At 37.5% G+C, this 14,699-nt stretch overlaps 1 protein-coding gene across 4 annotated transcripts in view; it reads right to left on the bottom strand.

Moving 5' to 3' along the window:
• Positions 1 to 14,699, bottom strand: part of mys (myospheroid) — a 233,752-nt gene that overhangs the window by 35,892 nt on the left and 183,161 nt on the right. For all 4 annotated transcript variants that reach the window (XM_067091665.1, XM_067091663.1, XM_067091664.1 and 1 more), the window contains exon 13: positions 13,159 to 13,265. In XM_067091665.1, coding sequence (XP_066947766.1) covers positions 13,159 to 13,265 — 107 coding nt within the window. The remainder of the gene's footprint in view (positions 1 to 13,158; positions 13,266 to 14,699) is intronic.

Here is a 14,699-nt window from a genome sequence, read left to right as displayed (position 1 = left end):
AAATGAATTACTCTTATTTCTACCACTAACTCATACTTTTCAGTACCTGCAAACTTTTTCGAAAACTTGTCTCCACATGATAAATAGTTTCAAAAGTGCATGAGAAAAAGGCTAGGGCTACCTAAGGGGAGAGGGGTTTTCGTTCTTCAGGACTGTGGAGGCACTATGGTTTCCATTAAAACTGGAAAAGGTGGCTTCAATGGCTTTGGATGCCACTGTCGAAGCTGTGACAAGAGAGACTGTACTTTTCCGCAAGTTGCGTATAGTTTTATGTATTCTTCTAAATTTATGTGAAGTGGAAATGCGTATTATGTAGAAGGAAGATGTTACATTTGGTTGTGTTTGTATTTAGTAATGAAAAGAGTTGTTTTGGCTGTTTCGTGTATTTAATTTTAAGTATATGTGTAATAGTGCGTAACTACCGGCATCGGTTGTTTGTCCGGCTGTTAGTCAAACATTTGGTGTTGTCGGCGACAATCATGAGACCAGTCTCGTTACAGCCTTGGTGCAGTGTAGTTCTATTTAGTTGAGACTCAAGAAAAGGGAAGGTGGCCATAGTTGTCGGTGCCTTGAAGTCCACTTAAGTATTCCTTTTCATCCTAAAGTTCATTTAGGGAAATTTCCTTTAGTAGATATGCATATCTAAATGTGAGGAGAATTTCTTGAAGTGTGCTTTGGATGAGGGTTACGAAGTGGAGATTGTGCTCAAGCCAATCTCATTCTAATTCAAGCTAGGAATATTGAATGCACCATTTGAACTAAAAGTAAGTTTATATCGTTTATGTCTTAGATTAATATACACAACACAATGCACTGTTTTAAGTGCAATTTGGAATAGCATATGTGTGAAGTAACCTGGGTGTCGTAGTTTAAGACTTAGGCTACGATTAGGTTAGTATGCTTCAAACTGTTTAGACTATATGATTAAACTTACGATTTGAAATGCTCTACTTGTTCTGAATGAGTTGGAATAGCCACACCAGCAGGGAGGATGACAGTCTCATTTCAGTTTCTAAATTCCTACTGTAGGAGGGAAGAGGTGCCAATCCATATTGGGAAAAGCAGTGCTATCCAAATGCCAAATATTCCATCTTAATCACTGTCCTCCTTTTGCTGGTTATGTATCTGCCGTCTAGCAAAAGGCTACATACTGAGGCACCACACCAAGAGTTGTCAGTAATGGTATCGGGCAGATACTGGTGTCCCTAAATTGGCTGAAGAATTAAGCCCAGCTGGTCTAACAGAAGCAGAAGGGTTGCCCTCTCTAAGCCAAGATCTAATTCTAAAGGGGCTCTCAAACACTGACTTAACTTCTTGGCTTTATGTTTTTTGCTACCATGTTGCCAGAACTTAAATTTCTCTGCGATAATACCAGTCTCCATGCAGGCGGCATCCAAGGACTTTCCAGTCTCTCTTTTGAGGGCTGAAAATATCTTGGAGACAACATCCAACTCGGCGTCTAAACCTGCCCTGAATTCCTGACAGGAATCTTGCAGTGGAATTCTGTATCAAGGACTTCCTTGATACTTTGTAACATCACTTTCATAAACTTAAACCAAGTTTCAAATGTTATTTCCTTATTAGGATTCACAGTCTAGACAGGTTGGACTTGGGCTGGGGCAGCCCACTGAGATAATACAACTAGAGAAATTGAGGTCCCTTCTAAGGCTGGCCATTACAGTCTGCTGCTGCCAAGTCCCTCTCTGGTCATGATCTTTTTCCTATGCCTACATCAACTCAGAAGAGTTACATATCTTTTACTGTTGACACACACCTGACAACACTGAACACCCTACACTCTCCTTTTTCACTTTGTCATTTCTTGTTGTGTAGAAGAAGCTCTGCAGCCTGATATGCATATCTTCTGAGAGAAGGACACTCTGAAATAAACCTCTGTTCTTCAATCCTGGATGGCTTCATAGCCTTTGTACCAGGGTCTTCCACTGTCTTGAATTGGAGTTCCCCTTGCCTGGGGGTACACTCAAGTACACTTTTTCTCAGTTCCCTGTTCCTCTTGTTTTTCAAATGGTGTATAACGCAATCTAGAAGAAAGCCAAGGATGCCCTGTGGTTTAATTAGAGGTTGCTTTATCCTTGGCAATTACTTTTTCTTTATCTTTACCCATGATTTCTTTCTTAAAACCATCACTACTGTCCTTCCTTCAGTGTCTGGCAAATCTGGTGATGTATTTCTTCTTGCTGGGTGCCGGCTCCTCCCAGTTAACCAGTTCCATTCCAGCGATAATTTTGTCTTTTTATGGGCATAAACTTCTCAATACTGATTTTGCATACATATGTTGTGCCTGCTACTGTTTTTCCCTTTGCAAATATTCTTGTATGCTTGTTTTACATGATGTATATTAAAGAGGATTTCCCCATGTCTCAAAGGCCACTATAAGAGTGGGTGTTATGAAACTCAGGAGGTTATAGTCTATGGAAGACTAATAAATCTTTTTTTTGCCAGCTATAGGAACCCAAATTTAAATTAATCTATTTTTGAGCTGCTTGCTAACCAAAATGACAACAGTTCATAAAGCAGACTGCAATGCATGTTTCATCACACTGAATGACTCAGCTCAGTTACTGCCACAGATAATCACACTGAATGGCTGAGCTCAGTTTAATATTATTATTATTAAAGTAGTTTAACCAGACCAAAGAGCTGACTTTCAGCTCTCATAGGGAAGGCCTGAAGATCTGAATAAAATACCAGGTCTACTGTAGGCCAGATGCCAAGCTCTGGGACCAAATAGTTCATTCAGTGTGATGATGAGAATGAATGAAAATTAACTAAAATTTGCACAAAGGCACATGCTTCCACACTGGAACACATGCACACAATAAATATTGTACATTTATTCACGTTTCCATACATATATAAAAAATAAAAACAAAACATAAAAAATAAAATAAAATAAAAAGCAAAATACATTTCAGAATAAGTTTTAAGAAACATTTTAAAACTTTGCTTTTAAAATTCACTAAATGACCTAAGGGTTTTTGTATTTTCATCATTTATTTATATTTATATTTTATCAACTAAATTACAGCTTCTCATGAGCATCAAAATTGGAACGACTGAAAATGCAAAGGATTCTGACATCATTTCCTTCATGGATTTATTTCCAAAAGTTGACATTCGTTGCTGGTCATACTTTGGACACACACAACACGTCTGATCGTTATTATCTCCTTGCACTCTGAGCACTCAGGAGCCAGGCCATGTGGGCTGCTCATTAAGTGTCCACGAGTCAGATGAGTATGGCCAATTCAAAGACGTGTCAGAATTACTTGTGCATGTCGCTCTCTTTGTATGATGAACTCCATTTTCTAACATCAGGTTATATTTGTTTTAATTTATTATTTTCAGGTTCTTCATTCCATACATTTTGCCCTTTTATTTATTAAAATAATACCTACTTTCATATGTGTTATAGTCATATAAATGTTAACTGGGATAATTACATTTGATGAGCTCAGTGACTGCCACAGATAAACACAGTGTTGCTGCTTAGGTTTTCCTCTACTTCCAGTTGTGAGCAGTTAACAAATGAAGCCACCCATCAATCTTGAAACCATCTTGACCTTCCATTCACAGATGCTACATGGATTGTATCTTTTGGAGTAGGTCTGCTGGTGGGCTCCTCTTATCATAGTTTGATTAAGGTTAATGTGGAGATGGATCAGGTTGTTCTTGATATTAGCTTTTCAACATGAGCTTATTAAGCTCAAGTAGAGATATTCATAGAAGTTTGAATGATATTTATAGAAGTCCAAATACTGTGTTTAAATGATCATCTTAACACTATTATTGAGAAGAGAGTTCCTTCTAAAATCCTCACATTTTATCTACAAGATAAGCCTTGGTTTAAGGTTGCATGCAAGCCTGCCTATCATAAAAAACAAGAAGCTTAAAATTTATGGAGGAACAATTGATTAGATTTTTTGTGGCATAATTTCACTGAGCTTAGAAGTCAGTTCAGGCAGTCTATGAGGGTGTTAAGGAGACTTTGCTCTCCAGTGGTGACGACCATAAGTGGTGGTCTACCCTCAAGTCATCATTTGTCTCCCCTTGCAGGAGCTGATGGAAATACTGTACACTGTCCTACACAGAGGGCAAAACTTTTAGCTCAAGTCTTCATAGGCCAACAATGCTGTAAGTCCTGCTGATGGAACTGCTGTATATTACCCTACACAGATGGCAGAACTTTTGGCTCAAATCTTCATAAACCAAGAGTGCAGTAATTCCTTGGTGTCACCTCATTCATACTTTCCAGAGCTTAAGCAGTGTTCAATGGCCTTTAGATCTAGAGAAGTCAAAACTTTGCTTTTGGGCTTGACAGTTACAGCAGCATAGACCTTAACAGGATCTTTCTCATCCTTTTTAAATAGACTCCTGATTTCATTGCTCCTATGATTACTACTATTTTCTGAAATTTAGTTGAACTTCAAATTTTCCTTCTGTTTAGAGGGAAGGAAACACTGCTGCATTAAGATAATAACCTGCTACCAGAATTACGGTTTGGGTTTCATAAAGATCTTGGTACTTTGATGCACTCTTGTCAATATCTACTGTCTTACAGTTCTCTTGATGAGGGTCTAGAGGCATGCATGGTTGGTTTAGATTTTAGTGCAGCCCTTGACTTTATGAATCTTGAAATACTCACAAGCTTATATTACTGGGAATTGACAGATTTTTTATTAGTATTCTAAATGAATTTTCAATAGCCCAGAACCCAAAGGGTCTGTGTTGATGGCCAGTACAGTACCTTTAGTAATGTAATTTCAGGTGTTCCTCAAGGCAGTATTGGTGAACCTTGGCAATTTATTATTTAAACTACTGATATTTGGCAAGGTCTTGAAAACAAACTGATTCCACATGATGATGATGATGCTACTCATCTATCTGTTGTTTCTACACTTTAGGTCTGTGGTTGCAGAACCCTTGAACAGAGATCTGGCAAGTGTTAATGAGTGGAGCAAGCTTTGGGGCATGAAGCTTAACCCTTCTACGACACCAAGTATGACAGTTATTTCCATCCAGAACACTTCTGCCTTTGCACCCTGATTTTTATTAAAATGTTATGATTGTAAATGTCAGTGACTCTAAAATTTTAGGTGTAACTTTGATAAGAAAATGACTTTTGAGAAGCATACACATAATGTTGCTTCCTCAGTTTCCCAAAATGTTGGTATCTTGCAGAAATGCTTTTGGGTGTTTCATGATAAAGCTATTATGTCTAAATGTTTCAAATCTTTTCTTCGTCTTCCTTGTTTGGGGTGCTGACGCTTATCTCAAACCCTTGGATAGTGTTATGTCATCATTCAAGTTTATTTAACCAATTCTCACTGTTGACTTGTGGCACAGACATAAAGTGAGTTCATTACATTTGTTGCCTAAAATGCACCACAACAACAATCCTCTGCACTCTTTACCTGACCTAGCTGTTTTTGCTCACAGCAGTAGGCAGGATGCTGCTGCACACAGTGTTGTTTCCAAGTATCAGGTTTAATATTACTCGTTTGCTTGGAGTTTTATCTTGGCTACAACTAAAACATGGAATAGTTTACCTTGTGCAGTTGTGGAATATTCTGACCTCCAATTGTTTAAGTGAGGAGCAAATTCATTCCTGCTTTCTGCTATCTCCTCAATTCAGGTGTATCAGTTTCACTTTTTATCCCTCACATTTATTTATTTATCGCCTTCTCCTACTGCAGTACTTTTCTCTTTGCAGACTGATTCCTTTTACAACTCTCTTGGTTTAGGATTTTCAGCTGAATAATGAAAGACAAAGACTGAGAGTTTTGGGTGAAGGATTATGATCCAAAGAGGAACAAGAATTTCAAGGAAAGAAAGGGAGGGGCCTGTTGGGATCCTCTTAGATATCAGATTGTTGCATGGAAGATAACAGATTTCTTTCCTGGGGCTCCTCCTTGTACAAATAAAAAGGCAGCAACCCTGGGCTTCTTGGCTTAGTACAAACAACTCAGTAGCATGTTCTACTTCTTCCCCATTATTTGGAGCATCTCTTCCCAATACAGCAATGACTTCATTGCATTTGGATGAGTCATACAGGGAGATCTAGAATTCCAGTGTCTTGGCCTATTTGCCACAACATTGAATCTGCTCAGGAAGGGGGAACTCTCTCAGCCAGGTTTCTGCCAGAAGATGTATTCTATTCTCCCTGCACTCCTACCAAATCCTTGAACCCAAAGGACTGGTTTAAACCGAGCTCTTCACAATTAAGGCTCACTGCCAAGGGCATATTGCATATCTGGCACCTGTCCAGCAACCATCCATAGCAATCTTTATGCTACAACAGCTATGTTTATGGCAGGTGGTATGAGTCATCCCCACAGGCAGAAAGTAAATTCTGCAGTCTACAACTCAGCAAGTGAACTTTAGGTCTTGCTAAATATTAATAGCAGCCCTGAAGTGAGGAAAAAAATTGTGAGAAACAGTAAATTATCAACTGCATACATCCATCAATTAAGCAGCATGCACATCAAGATGGAAGGACTAGTTTGGTTAAGAGATAAGCTTAACCCTTAAACACCGACTGGATGTACCGATCATCGACTAAAATTGTCTGTCGGGTGCCAAGTGGACGTACGGTACGTTGACTACAAAATGTTTTTTTAAATGTTCGCGGAAAAATAATTATAGACCTAGTTTGCGAAAGGTTTTAAATCGCGCCTTGAAGGATGCTGGGAGTTCACAGATCATGCTGTTGTTTTGTTTACAAGCGTCACCCAGCCATGCATGCGCCGATTTCTTTCTTATCGCACTACAAAGCATCAGCGGCGCATCGTCGGAGAGCGATTTCTTGACGCGTTCGTGTTTTGCAGAACTTTTGCGAGTGTTAGCGTATTTGTGACGCAACAGGACGTTTGCAGAGATGTCCCAACGTCATCAGGACCGTGAAAGGCGCATATTGCCTGTCGGTAGTGAGTGTGTGAGGCGAGTTTTAGATTGGGATGCTGGAGAGGGACCAAGCACCCAAGGTGACCCAGCTTTTCAACGCCGTGTTGTGCGGCCACGTGTGGCTGAAGGGGACCAAGGACCACATCCCATGCCTTTTACAACCCCTAGGAAGCATCAGGGTGTCCTGAGGGGCATCCGTAAGCATTTGGGAGGCCTCCAACAAAAGGACATTGATGAGTACTTGTTGGAGCTGGATCGAGAGCAGATGGAAAGTCCTCATTTTGATGGCAGTTGGTCATCTAGTGATGAGGACATCACGCCCGATGTCAGTGATGACGAGTATTTGCCCCCAATGTCCGTACGGGAGCCACAACAGGAAAGTGAACTGGAGTTTAGTAGTTTCAGTGCATATGAGGGAGAGTCTGAGGAGGAGGAGGAGGAGGCACCCATTGTGGCTGGTGGGGACGAGACAAAGTGATGGTGAAAGTGAGGGAGATGGGCCAGTGGGGAGGGTGGGAGTGCGAAGTCATGCCCGCGCGCGCACGGGCCTGTAGGAGGTCGCAACGTCGCGGCAGCTTGGGTGAAGGCCGTTTGTCCGAAAGTGATGAGGGGTGATTGGAGGACCCCACCCCACCTAACATGCACCCATTCACGGCAGCACCTGGATTGACTGTCCCTGTGCCTCTCACTGCACCGGGGTTCATTCAGCTCTTCCTGATGTGGGAACTGCTGGAATACCTCGTTGCAGAGACGGCGGATTACGCTCGATACTGCCATAAGGAACTGCAGACGACGTTGTCGTATCGCTGGCAGGGCTGCAACCTCACGGATATAGCGCATTTTTTGGAGCTCCACATTTTTTTGGGAATGATGCCTGCTGCCGACGTCAGGCAATATTGGAGGCGGAATTTTTTTGTAAGTACGCCCAATGTGCTCAGCATTATGCCCCGTGATAGTTTCTTGGCATTGGACAGGTATTTCAATGCCTTCAACCGAAGGGCCATACCCCGGAATAACCTCAACCGCCTCATCTTAGTCAGCCCAGTGTTCTTAAGAAACGCCACCTCCATAACATCGGAGGCCTAGGGCCACACCTTCATGTTTTTGTATATATACCATTGTAACTTTCCACCTGTCCATATTCTACCAGTGAACAGGGGCACAGAAGCTAGTGCCCAAATATATGGTTTCAACGTTTAAATAGTGTTTTATGGGCCTCCTTATATTCATATTACACTGTAGTATTACAGGAAAAAGACATTCATATATATAAATATATATATATATATATATATATATATATATATATATATATATATATATATATATATATATATATATATATATATATAATATATTTAGGTCTTTTTTGGTAAGCAAAAATCTAACATTCTAGTGATATTCAATCATTTACCTTCATTTTGCAACAAACGGGAAGTCTCTAGCACAATACTTGATTTATGGTGAATTTTTGAAAAAAACTATTTCCTTCCCTCTGTGCGTGGTAACTCTGCTGAAAATCTCAGCATTTCTTGAGTCACCTTGTCGTAATTTTCGCACCATTTTATATTAGGTGTTACATAAAGTGTTATACATGAAAATGTGTGCAATTTCATGTAGAATACAACAAAAAATAACTCATGGTTGTAGCTTTTATCAGTTTTGAAATATTTTCATATAAATCACGATATGTGACAAAATTTCAACCCTCGGTCAACTTTGACTCGACCGAAATGGTCGAAAAACACAATTGTAAGCCAACACTCTTACATTCTAGTAACATTCAATCATTTACCTTCATTTTGCAACAAACGGGAAGTCTCTAGCACAATATTTCGATTTATGGTGAATTTTTTAAAAAAACGTTTTCCTTATGTCCTCGCGTGCTAACTGCTGAAAATCTCAGCATTTCTTGAGTCACCTTGTCGTAATTTTTGCACCGTTTTATATTAGGCGTTACATAAAGTGTTATACATGAAAATGTGTGCAATATCATGTACAATACAACAAAAAATAACTCATGGTTGTAGCTTTTATCAGTTTTGAAATATTTTCATAGAAATCACGATATACAGAAAAAAATTCGAACTTCGGTCAACTTTAACTCAACCGAAAAACGCAACTGTAAGCTAAAACACTTACAGTCTAGTAATAGTCAATCAAATACCTTCATTTTGCAACATATGGGAAGTCTCTAGCACAATATTTCGATTTATGGTGAATTTTTGAAAAAAAAATTTTTTTACGTCCACGCTTTATGAATTCATGCATCATTTTGTGATAATATTTTCTCTGTGTTGCTTTGATCATTTTACAACTTGTTATATACCAAAATCATCGCAACTTAGTGTACAATACAACGAAAAAAGATAACTCATTAGCTTTAACCGTTTTGCTCACAGCGCGATTTGTATACAATTATATATGAAATTTTTTTTTGCGCTGTCATATATTCCAGTATTTATATATGATAATGATATTTTTTTCATTTCTGATGGTTGCATACTAAACTTCAGGCAATGACAAAAAAAAAAGTAGCCAAAAATGAACTCTTAATAATAAAAACTAAGCGTGCTGTGATTTTTTGAAAAAATACTTTTTTTCCGCTTCGGCGCTCACTCCCGAACGCCGCCGGCATACAGAAACGGTTTTGTAAACAGAGGCTTGGCGTTTAAGGGTTAACGACTTATACTTAGTAAAACAGACGTGTTGTAATAATGAGACAATACATGTAGGCTAAGGTATTTTATGATTACCACTTGCCTAGCAAATCTAAATTGATACAAACACATTTACAAACTATACCAGGTGGTATCATGTTTTAAATGATTAAGTACCATTACATTGTAAAATAAGTAAGTTACAGGAAAAGCAGCACTTCTCTTACTTTTAAACTAATTACAGTATTAGTTTATAAAACTCAATTAGTTTCAAAGATATTACTTATTCAATCACTGCTCAAATGGTAAAACCAATCTATCATGGTAAAATTCAATGACAGTAGTTAACAGAATCAAACAATACAGGAAAGTATCTTCTACATCCCACTATGAAACAAGCCATATGAGATTTGCTTAACTAGGGGTTAACAAATGTAAGGATTGGTAATGTAATGCCCTCAAGGCAGACGAATACCAATGTAAAGTAAGTTAACGCAATCAACAGATCGAAGGGAAGTATTATACTGAAAAACCAACATCATTACATTTAACTGGAGGGGTGAGGGGCAGGGGTTTCCCTTGCATTACAAATCTCTTAATAATATTTAGCTGTATTTTGAAATTTAGCATACGAGTCAAGAGAAAAAAAAAGCTTGGATTAGAAAGAAACATGGGGGAAACTGCAAGTCAACATCATAATTCTAATGTGCAAGAAGGAATACCAAGAACAATACATCACTGGACTAATGAATTGTGTATTGGTAAAACTTCTAATTCACTGTAACTTAGAAAGGAACTAAAAACTACAGATAAGTGAGAATACACACTCCATTAGCCTAACAATGGCTCTTTGCCCAGGGGTACACCCCCGTCAGAAAAAATGTCATACTTTAGCAAGAACTAAGGGGGAATTTTGTAGGAAGCATAAGACTACCACTAAAAATGGAAAGTCTTGGAATTAGCAAATGAGTGTTTGTACAATCACAGGGGCTTGGCTAACCTATGCACATGCCACACCTGTGAAAGATGGGTGAATAGTGATCCCCAGGGTGGTAGAGGTAAACAATATGAAAAGCCTTCTTGACTTGAGTCCTATTATAGTTTACAGTGTGCCAAAGGGCACTATTTCTGGCATATAAAAGCTAAGAGAGATATTTTTTTATTGGTCTGTCTTATGGAGCCCCTAAAGGAACTATATGGGTAACTTCTCTAAGAATGATCATGAACTAAACTAACACAAAAATTACTTTGAAAATACATATTTTTAAAGTTCAAACTTTTAACCCCTTGTATCCAGTCATGATCATGTGAAGCATAATAATAGCTTTTGGGGTGTAATCCTGTCCAGTTCAGGTGAGATTTTATATTTTGTACAAGCAGTTTGAACAAAATTTGCAGGAAAATGTTCAAATCACCTGAACGGGCCATAATGACTGATGGTAGTATTTACAGCACAGCTGGTAATATGAGAAAGAAGTCTCCCACGAGATTTGACAGAGCAGGGCACTACATCCCCTTGTCTCGGTCTCAGTATATCTCAAATATATTTGTCCATAAATATACTCAGGGACTGTTGCTGGTTTTAGTTCTCATCTTTTACAATACTGTAGTAGTATGTCAACTGTAATTGTAATTTTGCAAAATAAAGTACAAAAAAAATATCAGAAAGAACATGTATAACTCACTAAAAGGTAATAAATCTCCCCATCTCAGCACATCTCAGAAATAACAGACCATAAAGATACTGTACTCGTGGATTACTACTGATGATAGTTCTTGTCCGTTATGACGTTACGTAAGCTGTAATTGTAATTTTGAAAAGCAAAATACAACAAATTATTAGAAAGAGCATGTATAACTCGCTAAAATTAGCATATCTTCATGAGTCTTGGAAAAGAGGCACTGCACGGGGTTGGAAATTTTCACTTTTAACTTCCTATGGAAGGTAGATCATTTTTTTTTCCTTATACCATGTGCATTTGGATATCTGCCTCTTTCCATTAATGTATTTTTTCTTTAATTGGCTGACATTAAACTTTGCCCATTCTCAGAGTAATTTTAATGCACATTTCAGTCCAGCCCATACAGGTTAACACAGGAGAAAAAAACACGACAACTCGCAAAAGCAAGACCACAAAATACTATTTTTATTTTGCCAGACTAAGACGCATCCAATACACAGAAGCTGTGGTCAGTTAAGTCGAAGTACCACTTTAGGAGTCAGATGGCAGGTCAGAGTAAGAAATTATATCATAGGGAAATTACAGAATTTCCATATGTAGATGAGCTCAAGATGAAAAGATAGAGATGGCTTGGACATGGAAAATGGTAACCTAAGAGCACCATGACAATAATGTCTCAGTTCAATATTGTGTGGAGCAGAGATACAACCTGTCTAACTTTACAGTTGTATGGGTATGCTGTGAATAAGTACTTTCAATGCAAGTATGTAACAGTTCCAAATTCAAGTGAAATCAACTGAAGCCAAGGGTAACAAACAGCCTTACTACTTTTGTCTACCTTTCGTGCTATGGGTGGGAGGGAATTCACAATCTTAAGTTCGTTAAAAATATTTGTCTACCTTTCTGATCCATTATGAGTTAGCTATATTGCAATGGAAAAAACATTAATACCATGATATACAACCAAATCTAAAGAATGGGTATCCCTATTCAATGCTTTCTCAAGAGATCAGAGAAAAGTAAAGGGACAATCCCAATAAAATCATACCTTAAAGGTATGTTGGAAGTAATCATGCTAAAATATACTGACAACTGATGTTATAAACAAAATAATAGAATACTGAGAAATTAAAAATATGGTATTATGATTTGTCTGGTTTCTCAAAACCATATCATAATGCAATAATGCAAACTGATCATCGCAGTTTTCCATATACAGTATGCTAAACATTTGTCACCTACATACCATTACCCTAACTTGCATATATCAAATTTATGCTTTCATGTACATGGACAAGCAGTAAACATTCCTTTAAAGCAATTTTACCTTTCAAGACTTACAAACAGGAATTTTAGGCAAATCTTTTACCCAAAAACAATTTAGCAAATACATACCGGATCTGATGACTTAAGAAGCTCAATATAGAGAACCAATTTACCATTGCTAAACATTTGAAATGAGACTTTCCAAAGTAAATCACTACTTCAGAATTTCAAAAATGCCTTCCATAGACTTAGGCAACTTCAAGATTAGGATTTTCATAATCAGTACTTGAATCTACAATTTTGACTAATAATTGCATACTCTACACGAAAAAACTAATAAAAACAATTGCATGACTTATATTTAGAGTGTATTCTTCAAAATGTCTAACCCATTAACCACTCTACTCAAAGAATACATGAACAATTTACATACGTGGAAGAAATACAATGCTAAATAGTTTAGTTTCCTAAAAACTATATAGCTATTTTAAGAAGTCTATTCCTCACCCTACAAAAATTAAAACTATCCATAGAACATAGCTAAAAAAAATTAATAATGAGTTGTTATTTCTAAGCAAGATTTTAAACCTATAAATTAAAGTATAAAAATTTTGATGGTCACTTACCGGACAATCTTCACACCATTTCCCTGAGTATCGCCCATCTTCTGTTTCATTACACTTGCACTGATTACATTCGCACACTCCATTACCAGAGCAAATGGTGTTACCATCTGTAAAGAAATTTAAGACATATATTACTTCAATTTCTTTTTTATTAATCATCCTCATGATATCAAGAGTATTCCCTAATGGGGTTAGAAATGTTATTAGTTTTTTGGGGCTGGCATCTTTTTAACTGTTTACATATGACCCCACTGAAGAATTCAATCCTTCCAATTTGTCCAGGCTTGTGATTATTATGAACTCATTTTGAGTTTTATAGCACAAAAAACTTGGAACTTTAGTGGTGATAGAAAAAGTGAAGAAAATATGTTGAGTTTATATGAATGAAGTACCTAACCATTCATTACTGCATTTTGGTACCTCCACAAAAAATACCTTACCAACAATTCATTCAAATGTTGTGTCTTTGTGTGCACAGGGATTTTTCAAGATTTATTTATACAATGTTGTTATTTATTTTGAATGATATAAAAATTTACAAAATCTTTAGAACATCCGAAACATATTCTGAGCTAATAGAACTTAGGCTAATTCTAAATAATTATTTGAAACCTTTGGTAAATATGGAATACTCTTTATTTACTGACTAACACATTTATATTGCAGTAATCACATTAAGGTGAGAGCTTTATGCAAAACTGAGAGAGAGAGAGAGAGAGAGAGAGAGAGAGAGAGAGAGAGAGAGAGAGAGAGAGAGAGAGAGAGAGAGAGAGATGCTTTCTAATTGTTTTAATGTGTTGTACGACTTGTATGGACATGTAATATCTTTTGCCCCAAAATGCTTTTTAATTTCATGGTTATAACTAAACAAAAAGTGAACAAGAACTAAATGCATAACCTAGCCTTTTTTATGGGTGTCATTTCATTTTATTTCAGCTGGCAATATCTATCTTCAAGTGATTTTCATTTATGTAAGCTCTCTCTCTCTCTCTCTCTCTCTCTCTCTCTCTCTCTCTCTCTCTCTCTCTCTCTCTCTCTCTCTCTCTCTCTCTCTCTCTCTCTCTCTCTCTCTCTCTCTCTCTCTCTCTCTCTCTCTCTCTCTCTCTCTCTCTCTCTCTCTATGTAGCAATGTTTTATTTAAAGTTAATATCCTATAATAAAATGTGATGTATATAGCCTAATTGTTTATCAGAAAACACATTAAATGACCTGTTTACCAAAGGTTTCAAGCCAGTGAGAGTGAGTGGGGAGAACTGCGTAGGGTTCAATCTGCTTGGAAGTTTAAAAAAAAACAATGTCATGATGTTATGTCATTTGGTTTATCACTTTAGAGTAGGTGAGAAAGATATGACTACATTTTCTTCTCACACTATGTGTGTGTGTGTGTGTGTGTGTGTGTTTGTGTCTCCTCCCCTTCTCACTCCCTTCCATCTCCCCCACCTCTGATGGGTAACTCTCATGGTGAAAATGAGTTCACAAGTGCTTATATTAAGAAACGAAAATAAAAACAAAATTGTATGTTAACTTATTTCCCAGTGTCA

Source organism: Macrobrachium rosenbergii, chromosome 48 (genome assembly GCF_040412425.1).
Source record: "Macrobrachium rosenbergii isolate ZJJX-2024 chromosome 48, ASM4041242v1, whole genome shotgun sequence".
Lineage (NCBI taxonomy): Eukaryota > Metazoa > Arthropoda > Malacostraca > Decapoda > Palaemonidae > Macrobrachium > Macrobrachium rosenbergii.
This window is presented reverse-complemented; position numbering and strand designations above follow the sequence as displayed.